This window comes from Cavia porcellus, unplaced genomic scaffold, assembly GCF_034190915.1.
Source record: "Cavia porcellus strain 051 isolate PalLab524CR breed Dunkin Hartley unplaced genomic scaffold, mCavPor4.1 scaffold_8, whole genome shotgun sequence".
NCBI lineage: Eukaryota > Metazoa > Chordata > Mammalia > Rodentia > Caviidae > Cavia > Cavia porcellus.
The window spans coordinates 55,334,419-55,347,542 of NW_026947491.1; the positions used below are offsets into that span (position 1 = coordinate 55,334,419).

Consider the following 13,124-nt stretch of genomic DNA (forward strand, 5'->3'; position numbering starts at 1 on the left):
GGCACATGCCCATAATCCAAGCACCCAGGAGGCGGAGTCAGGAAATTTGTGAATTCAGGCCAGGCTAGGCTACATAGCAAGTTCAAGGCTCTCCTGGACTACTTGGCAAGAGCCTGCCTCAGGAAACAAAAATCAGAACACCTAAAAAGTTATCTCAGTAATCTTTACTCCTTGATTTCATGAACATTTCTGTAAGTTTGTAAGACCACAGGTCAAAAGAGCAGTAGATAACATAAAATGGATTATTGGATTTTTTTTTTCAGACTTTGTTTTCCTCGATTTTTTTTTAGTTTGCATTTATTTAGAATTGGAAGCAATTCATTGTCTTCCAAACTTACTATAAAAGAACATTTGTACTGATAATGACTTTTAATGTAAACTTTTTTAGTTAATTCAGTTTTCCTAAAAAACATGAGTGGTATTTTAGTACATTAGGTGGTATAATTATTGATATAGCTACAAAAAGTATGTGCAAAAAGCCTACCAGTTTTGTTGTGTGAATGGCTCATCAGTAGCCTTGAGATAGTTCAATCTTTTGATCACCCATACCTGTAAACTAAGCAGCACCAGTTTGAGTATTATTTAACATTATTGTCAGTGTTCAATTATATTTATACCTAGAGCTTTCTTAATGGTATGCATAGTAACTTTTCCTAACTGTACTTTTGTGTTATTATTTACTTAATACCAAGTATATGTGATACATTTAGAAATATCGGACTTTATGAATATTATAGTCCAGATACTGTGATTTTTAAACTTTTTACTTTTTAGCATTAAAACCTTTCCTTTTTATGATAATTTTTTTAAGTTGCTTTATCAGTATTTAAAAAGAGGTAGTAAATTGCTTTGATTGAGTGGAGGTCCCAGAAACCAATATGCTTTGCTTTGTTTTCTTTAATGAACAAAGAAAATTCTCATAGACTCCCAGGACTCTGGCAAAATTTTGAACACAAGAGCCTGGTTAAATTAGGAAGAAAAACCACATGATATACTCATTATATTGGTTAGGAGCGCAGTCACTGGAGGTATTCTACCTAGATTAAAAATATGGTTATCCTGTTCGATACCTGTGTTATCCTAGACAAGTTATTTCCACAACTCATTTTATTCGTCAGATAAGAATAGTAGTATCCATGTGTTAGTGAATTGCTGACCATAAAGCTCATAGAATAGTGACTGGCACATCATGAATACTGAATAACTATTAGGCTAATACTCCCCCCCCCCCCCAAAGAGTTAAACAGAGTGACTCTGGAAGGATTTTGTCTTCCATGATTCCTGTATATACTCCTTTCCTAATTTTTATTTCACTCTGACTGGACCTAGTGGATGATGAATTAAATTGGATGAACCTTTTTTTTTTACTTAGTATTATTGGACTCTTAGTATTTATCAGCTGCTCCATTCTGAATTGTGCGCCAGTTTAGCTTTCTTGAGCCAAACTGATAGATAGGGAATATAATGAAGTATAACTGTTCAGATGCCCTGCAGACTGAATACATATAAAGTTCAATATTTTTTAATTCAAGTTATCTCTGGCCTCAGCCTTCTGGGTAGTTACAATTATATGCTTATACTGTACCGCTATGTCCTAGTGGTACAAGTAACAAAAGAATTTACTAGTACTCTACATCTATTACCAGTGCCCTACAATCTCTGAGTACATCTAGAGTCTGTCCACCTTTAAAATTTGCATTGTTGGAGATAATTTTAATTAGCGTTAGTTCAGTAGATTGAGGAGCACTCCAACCCTTGTCTTTTTCATTGTCAAGGCCTACCTAGGAGGCTCATGATTGGCTTCCTGGAAGAAGCAACTCTTCAGATGGATTTGAAGCAGGGGAGTGATGGGTCTTTTCCACTGGAAAGCAGCACAGAGTAAGATGGTTGTTTTCAAACTCTTTACTTGGACATAATAGGGCTCCTTAAATAGATTCTAGGAAGTCATTGAAAAAAAGATAATAATCAAGGTTCATTATTTGTGTATTAAATATAAAATGAATTGAGATTCCAAGCATTTTAAGTCAATTTTTTTAGTTCTTTCTTGAGTTAGGAAAAATGTATTCCATAAATTCAGAATAATGTTACATAGCAAGTTTGCAGTTCCTTTGAAGACCTAAGAGAACATGTAATACTATACAGAAATAACAGTCTTTAAAGAAACTAGATCTTTATTACACTGTAAAACTGTGAAAGTATCATTATTAAAGATGTTATTTCTGTTGCCTTACTTCATAATGTTAAATATGACAACATATTGTCCTGTTCTTATCTCAAGAACTTCTTCAGATTATCATTAGATTTAAATAAATATAACTTACATTAAAAAAAGGCTTTACCTTTGAGACACAAGACAATTTAAAAGATAATTTAGGATCTTGAAGAAAATAATGTTTTCTGATAAATGAGAATATGGCTAAGTAAAAGTTCAAACTTTACAGGACAGATGTTTAGTGTAATACAGGATATTAAGCTCACATTATGTGCCAATACTTCAGTAGCAACTTACCATCAACAGTGTGTTGAGTCACCTATCAGATGAAAACTTGATCAGGTCCCCTTTCTAGTTTGATGAATGGAAAAAATAATGGAAATAACCTTAGAGAATTTGCTTTCTCAACTTGGATACTAATATTTTTTACTTGTCCTTTTGTTTGGACTGGAATGAAAGAACTGTCCCTCCCTTTTAGAAAGGGAGAAAGGGAGAAAGGGATGAGCTAGCAGAGTCTGAGTTCTTAGCAGATTATCGTAGCAAAGAATATATGTCAGTGGTGGTGAACCTATGGCATGTGTGTCCTTGTGTTTTTAAGACAAAAGATGTAAGAGTTGCTTTTTTCTAAACTGAAACCTTAATATTCAGGTTCATTGCAGTGATGGCCCTTTGGATAGATTAGTGAGTTTTGGGTTACAGTTTGGCACTCAGTATAAGAGGTTCACCATTACTGGCTGTGGTGTCGTCCTCTAAGAATTTAGTATTTATACTTAGGGAAGAACTCCTATTAAAATAATGTTTGCAGTTGTAACTTAGGTATTAGTGATTTCTTTCATGAAAACATGTCATTTTTTATTTCAGATGGGGTAGGAAATCTGATTTTTCTGCTTTTCATCTTCTCAGTTAATACACAAATTTATCTAGGACTAATGCTTTATTTTTCAAATGATACAGACTTTTAAATATTGTTGCTCCATAATTCTGTAGTAGAAAAATGGCATGAGTGTAGATCACAGAGAAATGTTATTATAAGGAGTTGTAAATAATTGCATCTGATTCTAATATAAAATGGTTTTAATTGCTTTGGCTAAAAAGATCACCAATTTAGTAACATAGCCTCAGTCCTCTATAACTGTGGGTTCCACTTCCATGGATTCAGTCAACTGTGGATAGAAGTTTTTTGTTTTAGTTTTATTTGTATCTATCATGTGTGGACTTTTTGTCTTGCCATTTTTCCTTAAGCAGTACAGTGTAACAACTATTTATATGGCCTTTATATTGTATTTAGTAGTATAAGTAATCTGTAGATGTTATAAAATATGCACAAGAATATACATAGGTTAAATATGTGAATACTGCACTATTTTATACAAAGGACTTGAAAATGTACACATTTTGGTATCCATAAATAGGGATGACTATACTTACTAACTAGTATTAAAACATCAGTTATCAGTATAATCAAATTGAGGTATCTTGTATTGACTTTGATAACTACTTTAATAAAATAGAAGGAAAGCATAAAAAATGTCAGTCTGTAACCTAAAGTAGGAATTACAGATTTGCCAACTACCCCCCCAAAAAAAAACAGAAAAAGAAAGAAAACTGGTTTGTTTTTCTTTATTTAAAATTACAGTTCATTTTCTTGAAATAAAAATACATTTTTCTATTTTACCAAATATGTACTAACATCATCCAACATTCTTTTGACTGAAAGATTCTGAAGTCTCAAACATATATATTCTAGATTGTAAATTGATGTGATTGAATAAACAACAGAAAGCATGAGATTGGAATGATACATTCTTGAAAGGATAAAAGCCATGCCAAGTCCTCCTTCAGTGTTTGTTTAGTTGTCTTTTACTTATTTCTCTTAAAAGTATGCAGTTAAATTCTAATCAGTTAAGACTGTGCTTACTAAATACCCTATCTATTGAGTTTTTCTTTTAATATAAGTGATTTTCAATCCATTTTGTTCCTGTTCTAGTTTGTAGGTTGGGATAGTTTTATAATGACGCTTTTTATATACATATGGTCAACTTTAAGTGTGTCATTTTGGCAATAAAGAGTATTTCATTTCAGTATTATTTTAGTACTGTGTATAAGGAAACAAATTAATATATTAATCACTTTTGTATAAACTTTTGGGCAGGGAGAGGGTTAATGAGTTGGTTACTGAAGCCATTGTCAGTAAGTAATATCTAAAATAAGTTATTCTCAAACCTATATTAATATAGTAACAGGCGAATATTGAACTCTCAACCTTTAATACTTTTCTTTGCATAGTACAGGTGTTTTTATATCATTTTCACCTTCTTATTTTTTTCTTCATGGAAGTCTGTGACTTAGAAGCTAAATATCTTACTTTACAAAAGGAAATTGAGTCAAAGATTGAGACATGTCAGTTCTTTAGAAAAGCTAATAAATTAATTGAAACGGATTCATTACTCAGAAACTGAGATATTGGGGCTGGGGATTTAGCTCAGCGGCATAAGCACCTGCCTTGCAAGCAGGCGATCCTGAGTTCGATCCCTGGTACCAATAAAAATGAAAAAGACAAAAAAAAAAAAAAAAGAATACTGAGATATTATTTTTCAAGATTATGCTAATCAATTGACATGGCTTTAGATATGGTGTATTGTGATAAAATATACATATCAAAATTGTCCATTTTAGCTGTTTTCAAATGTATAATTCAGTGGCATTAAATATATTTACATTTCACAACCATTAAAATGTTTTTATTTATATGCCAAATGATAAGTCCTTCAATTTCATGATACTTTCATAAAATAGTATTACTGTTTTGTCATGACCTTCAAAACAGTTTCTCTTCGAGTTTATATACACGTTTATTCATTTTATGGTAAGAGTATTCAAAATATTTTGCTCAAGCATTCTTGTTGAGATTTCTTTCTTACTTCCAGCAACACTGGTAAATATTTTTTCCTTTGATGATAAGGTTGATTTTCAAATACCAGCAATTGTACAGAACATTATCTTCAGAATATTGCAGGTAATCAAACTGGTTAACTTTTTTTCAGGCAAGATACACATATGATGTGATTCTCTCTTCTACTTAGAAAATACTTGTTGAGAGCCTATTAAGTTCACAGTTTCGTAGAGGAGATAAACATTACATTGATCATCAATTGCACTAAGCATCATGAAGAGAAAAATTGAAATGCTTTGAATAACTAGCACAAGCCATGAAAGTGCCTAAGTTATAATGGAAGTAACAGTAGAGCTATAACCAAATGGGTGTGAGTTAAACAGAGTTAAAGTTAGATTGAGTAAACTCATGTGCAGAGTTTTTAAGATGGACAAGTTTGAGAACCAAGAGACTAATCTGTGAAGCAATGAATATAGGTAAATGACATGAGCTTAAAGAAGCAGACAACAAAAGGCAGAGCTTATAAAGAAAATTTGATTGTAATCTATTATAAAATATACTGAGTGCTCTGGGCTACCATCATTTCACCTAGCTTATTCTAAGTATTTCTTAAGTATTGTATTTGCTTCTATCTCTAATCTCTTGTAGTCTGTGCTTAAGAGAGTAGCTAAATCTAAGGGTTGTAACAATGAATGACTTCTCATTTCACTCAACAAAAGCCAAAGTCCTTATCACTGCCTGAAACCCTATAATACCTGGCCACTCCTATCTTATTTTCTACTACTTGCCACCAACCTGACTTTAGGTACCATCTTTTTGACTGCTATATACCAAGAATATTTCTGACTCAGGATTTTCAGACTTGGAGTATACCTGTGACATTTGTGCTCCATATATTTCATTTTTGCTCTTTCACTTTTTCTGCGTCTGTAGTAGCAGTCAGGATTTTCCCCAGTCACACTACATAAAACAGTAATGGTCTTCCCACACTTCATTACAGTATTCATGACCAATTGACATGCTGTACTTACATATTTGTCTTCTGTGGTTTTCTCTCTGCCTCCCCTTATTCCCAACATATGTATACACACAAATACACAAATATAAATTCTGTGAATACAGAGCTTCAATCACTACTCTATCCCTGTTACCTAGGAGAGGATCTGGCATTTAAGGTTAATGGAAGGAGGGGCACAGTAGGACTAGGTTTGTGCTGGGGAGAACATTATGAATTAATTTTAGGCAAGTTATTTTGAGATGCCCATGAAATATGCAAGTAAGAAATAGGTAAGTGGATATTATTGTGTTGGTTGTATATCAGAGACCTAGGCTGGAAAAAAAAATACGGGGTTATTATAGATGGCATTTAAAAATTCTGAAAATGATTACATCTAGTGAAGACATCTGTGATAGACACCCAGGACTTAGCCCATACAACATTTGAGTGGAAGAAAGACACAGACACACTGCACTGAGAAAAGAAATATTTTCTAGATTTTATGATGTCTTCCATAATCATTAGACTATGAGAGTAGGTAATTACCTAAGACTTAAAAGGATAAGATTAATGGTACAAATGTATTTACTTAAAATTTTCTTTAGCAGTGTTTTTTTAGTTCATGCTGCATGAAATAGGTGACTTTGAGTTTATATAGGGTTGGACAGAAAAAGGCAAAAGAGGTAAGGACAACTAAACTAGTTGTCTTCTTTCATAAGCTGATTTATTTAGTTGACCTAACAGACATTCATTGAGTCACTTACTGTATGCCCAACAGCCTTCTAGACATTGATATTACAGAGTTTATCCACTTAGAGGCTCATGATGTGGTGAATGAGATAGACATAAAAATAAAAAAGATAAGTAGAAAGCAGAATAAGCAAAATATTATGAAAACGAGGAGAGGACATTTGGAAATAAGGCTTCATCAAGAGAATGACATTTGAGTTGGGTTTTGTTTTAATTTGGTACATTGCTATCCATTTATGAATTATATGCATCTTTTCATAAAGTAGCAGAGAATTACCATTGATGCAAATTAACACACTTCTGTTCCATGTCTTTTCGTCATAGAAATTTTTGTATCAAAAATCTGTCTCACCACAATAGAAACACTATACACTCAAATACATATGAGAATCTATTGTACGCTAACTATTGAGTCTTTTTTACATGCACAGGCTTTAAAGAGGGAGTACTAAAATGTTTTGAGCAGTATGTAATGCTTGTTAATAATGACTCTATTATATACCACACTGGGTATATACTAGGTAATACTGCCTCACTTGTGTACTAGACTTAATATATAATTGAATCATGATGCATAATTCCTAGACTTTTCCAGTACTATGTTCTTTACCAAGAGAAGTCTTTTTGATATTTTTAAACAAATTTTTGACAAAAATGTTATTTTTCATAGAGAAGTCCTTAATAGTACAATAAAGTACATTTTCATATTTCTATTACTCTTACATGATATCATTAAAAACTATACCTAAAATATAGTTTGTTATACCATCATCATCTTGAAACCTCTATTACCTGCCCTTAGACTTTTTCATTGTTTCTTCTTTGTTCTATACCTTTAAACCTTACTTCTTCTGGTTTCTTTCAACATACTTTTTAAATGGAGAGAGGTATGGGGAGACCAATAACCTTGAAAGGAATGGTCTTTGCTTTCTCCGTGCTTTGTCATCATTCTGTAATCCTCATTTTCTGCAGAATTGCATAGCATAATAGATAGGTAAAAGCATAGATTTTGATTGTAGACTGCTTAGATTAAAATCCTCTGTCAACTTTAGGTTATGTGGCCTTGGCTAAGAAACTTGTTTTTCCATCTGTAAAATGAAGTTTATATGAGAAATACTTAGCACATATGAAGCAGTCCATAAGTATCAACTGATTTCATATCATACCAAACCACCAAAATTGCTTTTGATAATGTCAGTCTTGACCTGTTTGGTAAGGTTCTTTGTAATTTATTATCCTTGAGAATTTGACACCTACTTATATAAGGACAAATCCAAATCTCTCAACTCTGTTTCCCTCTCTGAGTTTCCCTTCAGTATGTAACTGTTAAATGGGCACTCATATTGAGATAACCTACACAGCACTCAAACTTGCATGTCTACTATTATTTACCTAATCCTTTGTTCCAATACTTTTTTAAAGGTTCAACCTCCCTCTTAAGCAAAAATGAGAGACTACTTTAAGTTCTGTTCACTCTGCCACTTAAATATCACTTATGTCCATCATTTCTTGTGCCAGGACATTATGTCAGTACTAATTTTATGGTGAATTATCAATATATATAAATTATCTCTTTGTTGCATCATTTGTCTTCTTCTAGTCCTTTTACGATAATCATTCCAAATTGATTGTTTTAAAAAGCAAATACTCTGATATGCTTAAAATTTGTTTCCCCTCACTTTAAAGGATAAAATTCAAATTGGACCTTACCTATGTGTTTACTTAAAACAGTTCTCAGTTCTTAGCATGCATTATTTCAAATATCTGTGTATATACCTATTTTGTAGCTGCTGTCCCGTAAGTCTTTCCTGGCATGCACATGCTTTTATTCTGTACCATTCTAAACAGTGACTTTACACAGAATCATGAAAAAAGAGGCTGCCTTGAATTTTCTTTTATATCCTCAATATTTAGTATAATGCCATATAGTAATAAGAACATTAAAATAATGTTTTTCACTGTTTGTCTATGGTCATTACAGTCCCAGTCAACAGTGTAATAGAAACTGTTTAAAAATTCCTTTAGCAATTTGAAAGTATAATTTTATATCTGTTAATTTAATAATAAAAAATTAGACTTGGTTTTTCTGTTGCTTTATTTTACTTTTCTAGTGATCTCTTTTTATTTCATTTCACAAAAGTACTAGTCTGTGATAATTTGGTGTTTCCATACACATGGTTTGAGAAGCTCCACATTAGAAAAATTGTTTACCAGAAATCTTTGGAACATGGCTAGATTAATGGTATGGCTAGAGCTATCTAAACTCAAAAAAATATAATAATTAGAAAAAATTATGAATATATAAATATTTACTTCTTGCACCTTAGAAAAGGCTACTGTTGTAAAAAGTCCAAGAAATATAATTCTGTTCCACAGGTTTAGCCAATTTGATAGAACTCAAATTAGACTATCATGTTAGCCATACCTTGACAGACCATACCAGCAGTGGTTCCTTGAATGATTTTACAGAAAAAGTTTTTTGCTTGTGAAAATAGATACTTCCATGGTATGTTTTATGTTTATTTCTCTTAGAGTGTAATTAGTTAAACTTTAAGGAAAAAGAAATTTTTTTTTTGTGCTGTCCCTTTTCTAAAAAGAAAAGTAAAAGAAGAATAACAGATCATACAGTGTTGAGTACTTAATGTTTTCTTGCTATTTGGGTAAAACTGAATATCCCCCCAAGTTATTCATATTTGTGTGTATATACACATATATGAAACCTTTTTTCTTGAATCTTTTGACTCTGTCACTTGCCAGAAATACTAACATTAAGCTAGGTGTCATGGTGCACAACTGTAATACCAACACTAATAGAATCACAAGTTAGAGGCCAGCCTGGGCTACATAATGAGATTAAGGCCCCCCTGAACTGCATAGCAAGACCTGTCTCACCCTGCCCTCCCCCACAAAATAAAAACTTGGCACTGACTTCACCGTGATCCAGTTTCGAAGTATCAGTGGACTGGGAGATAAGTTCTAGAACATTAAAATTTAGTTCATAAATTTTGTTTTTTTGACAGATATAATACCTTCTTAAGGAATTTGACTTTACCATCTTTTTTATAAGGTGAATAAGCATAAAACAACTCATCAATAGCCCACTGCTAAAAAAAAAAATTATAATTAAGTCAGACAATTTCTGTTACAGTCTAGTAATTTTAAAACTTCATTTGAATATAACTTACTTAAAGCCTACAACTTTATGGTGTTGTATACTCATGATCATAATGACTTTCAAGTTTATCTACATCATAGAAGACCATATATCCAGCTTCTTTTAGCTTTCAGTAATTGTCATTAGATAATCTTGACTTTTTAATAGTGATATTTATAATTAAAGGATTTATTTATTTTAAGTAGCAGGGTAATATTTTTGACAAACTAAAATTATCCTTCCACCATCCTACAGAGGAGGAGGGGAGTTGACATTTCTTTCCGTGACAAAAAAATATATCTGTAATCAGGTCTCCTACTGCCAAGAACTTTTTTTTCACTGAATTCCGTAAGTATATAAAGAGAAAATTCCATAGAATTTGAAGGAAAGGGCAGCATCAGGACTTTAATTTCATCCTAGTCATGCTAGACCAGAGAAATAATATAAAATTATTAGGACCACATACTTGCCCAACTCAAAACTGCTGCCTAAAATACATTTGCTTTATGTAAAATTTCAACTTTTGGGGGGGGGGGCGGGACAATGTCTTGCTATACTGTATAGCTATATTCAGGCTACCCTTGAACTCACCCTGTAGCCTATCTGGCCTCAAATTCACTGCAGTCCTTCTGCCTGAGTTTCCCCAGTGCTGGAAGTAGAGGCATGTGCCACCACACCTGGCTAATTTCAGTTTTTTAAGTAGAGTACTAGTTAGTACTAATTGTACTAACTAGTTGAAATATGGGCAAATGGTAAAAATTAAAAAATAGAAGAGAGCCGTGTGGTTTGGTGGCTCACACCAAATAGTCCAGCACTCTGGGAGGCCTCGGCAGGAGGAGCACAAGTTTGAGTCCAAAGGGGAATTTAGCAAGTCCTTGTTTTAAAATTTAAAAAAAAACACACAATGAAAGAAAAATGACCTGGGGACGTATGTAGTTCAGTGCAAAGGATTTGGGTTCCATTTCCAGTACTGTTAAAAAATAAGAGGAAATAGTATTTGTTTATTTTTACTTAGCGAAATTTGTTTTTTAAAAAGCTTGAAGAATGGAAATATTATTGTACTTGTTCTCACTAAATAGGTGGAGATCTTTAGAATTGATCCCTCAAGTCTAATGAATTCTGACTATCCTATAAAATTTTTCAGAAAAATGAGAATCTACTTGACTAAGAGACAGACTAGAATTTGTAATTCTTATACAAGTTTATATCAGACTTCACAGTGTCATCCACTGTTTTGATACAGAGCTAAAGCTGATATTTCAGTATCAAAAGAATGCTTTGGGAATTATACAATACCTTTTTAGAATGTTGATACCCACATTGTCAAGATAAATTAGAAAACAATTGACATGCAAATCCAATAATTCTTTATCCATCTAATTTTAAACTCTAGAAAGAAATATATATATATATAAACATATACATATTAGTATTTGAGAGTACTCTAAATTACTTTAATCATTGATTACTTCAAGGTTTAGTTTTCATATCATAAGAAAATAAAGGGTCCTTTATTTTAAATTGGTCCTTTTAAGTATTGGTCCGTTTAAAGATGTAGCTGTTTTTTAAAAATTATGAGTGGCGTTACCTTTTGATCAGTTATAGAATGAGTTACACAACTCAAAAGCTTTAGGTAATCAAAAATTAAGTTTGTTTTCTTTCCTGTTCTAGTTACCGGTTTACTAAAATAGTGAGCATACATGATCACTTGAGAATTGGGCTTCTGGAGCACCTGAGCAGAAAGGGAGTGGTTCATATTCAGCATTACAAAAGACAACTTTCTCTTTTTGAAGGGGATTACTTTGGCTATTTTCCAGGTACTGGGGAAATTCCAGATTCATTACAAGTTATGGGCTGACTACAAATTATTCATTTCCTAAATATGTTGATTACAGACTTGATTTGGTTATATAGTAGTGCTTTATTTGACTCCCATCAGTTTAAAGAAGAAAATCTATTTAGAAGTTTTTAGTGAAATACAAAGTAGAAAGTAGAAACTCTTAACTTGTGTCACGTACTTTTTCAGGGAACTCTAGAAACATACATTTTGTTGGTCAGAACTAATTCTTTTACTTTTAAAAAGTAATGTAAGTATGTGTATATAATGGTAATGCATGGTGCATTGCATCTTTCCAAGTAATTAAATATGGAAAGAAAATCAAATTTCACATAATACCCAGTTTCAGGATGTTGAGTTAAGCAAGATACAGTTTTTCATACAGAATTAACACTTTATAAAAATATTTGAATACTTTTTTAACACAGCTCAAAGTTACAGTGAATAAAATTGTACATACATTAAACAACTTAGTAGAATGTCCATTGAGCATGATATCTGTTTATTTGTGATAATGCTCTTTTAGAATTTTTATGTCTAGTTCCAGAATGAAAACTTAGGGAAACTATCCTCATAAAAAATTTCTAAATTTCCTTCACATCTTTTATTTATATAGGTTTATCTTTAAAGTTTTTGAGACATTCACAGTAGCTACTTTCCTTCATTGGGAAAATTCTAGGCATTATTTGGACTTCTATTTTTGAACTATTAGAACTTTTGGATAGGCTAGAATTATAATAGGGTGCAAGTCAGATCTCTTTTTTAGCCCACTTCTTTGCCACCTCTCTACGAGCTGCCTCCATTCCTCCTACTTTATAAATTTGCACTCGTTGAGCATACTTTAACTGAGCTTTGTGGCAAGAATTATTCTAGAGTAAGACATGGACTCTGTATAATAAGTGAGTTGAAGGCTAGTGCTAGCCCAATAGAATAAGTGAGTTGAAGGACAGTGCTAGCCCAAAGGAAAAAATAAGAGTTCTTCTTTGAAGTGCTGAGGGAGGCGTAACATTGAATAGGTATTGCAATTAATGTTAAAGAATAAGTAGGAAAAAAATTAGGTAGAAATTTCTTAGAAGAATGTTTAAGGAAGAGAGATACATGTGAAGGTTGACTCTTAATACATTCAACTAAGGAATACGTCTTAAGACTGCTAAGTCAGTTTTGGGAATAATTTTATTACTTATAGTTCACAATATGTAATGCATATTACAAGCGTATGCCGAGAACCACACAGCCATTTTGAAGAAGAAATATATAGCAGTCACTTCTCTTTTATTAACT

The 13,124-nt window shown here is 32.3% G+C and overlaps 1 protein-coding gene across 6 annotated transcripts in view; it reads left to right on the forward strand.

The window, feature by feature from the left end:
* The window catches only part of Usp15 (ubiquitin specific peptidase 15), a 138,996-nt gene that overhangs the window by 92,532 nt on the left and 33,340 nt on the right, over positions 1-13,124 (forward strand). Inside the window, exon 9 of one of the 6 annotated variants that reach the window (XR_010049341.1) lies at positions 1,776-1,878. The exons of 3 other annotated variants lie outside the window; for them this stretch is intronic. Coding sequence is in view for 1 of the 3 variants with exons in the window: in XM_023567594.2 (XP_023423362.1) it covers positions 11,678-11,692 (15 nt within the window). In the remaining 2 variants the exon portion in view is untranslated. Of the gene's footprint in view, positions 1-1,775; positions 1,879-11,677; positions 11,824-13,124 lie in introns of those variants that run through there. 2 more of the 6 variants (XM_023567594.2, XM_063255057.1) reach the window with 2 other exon arrangements.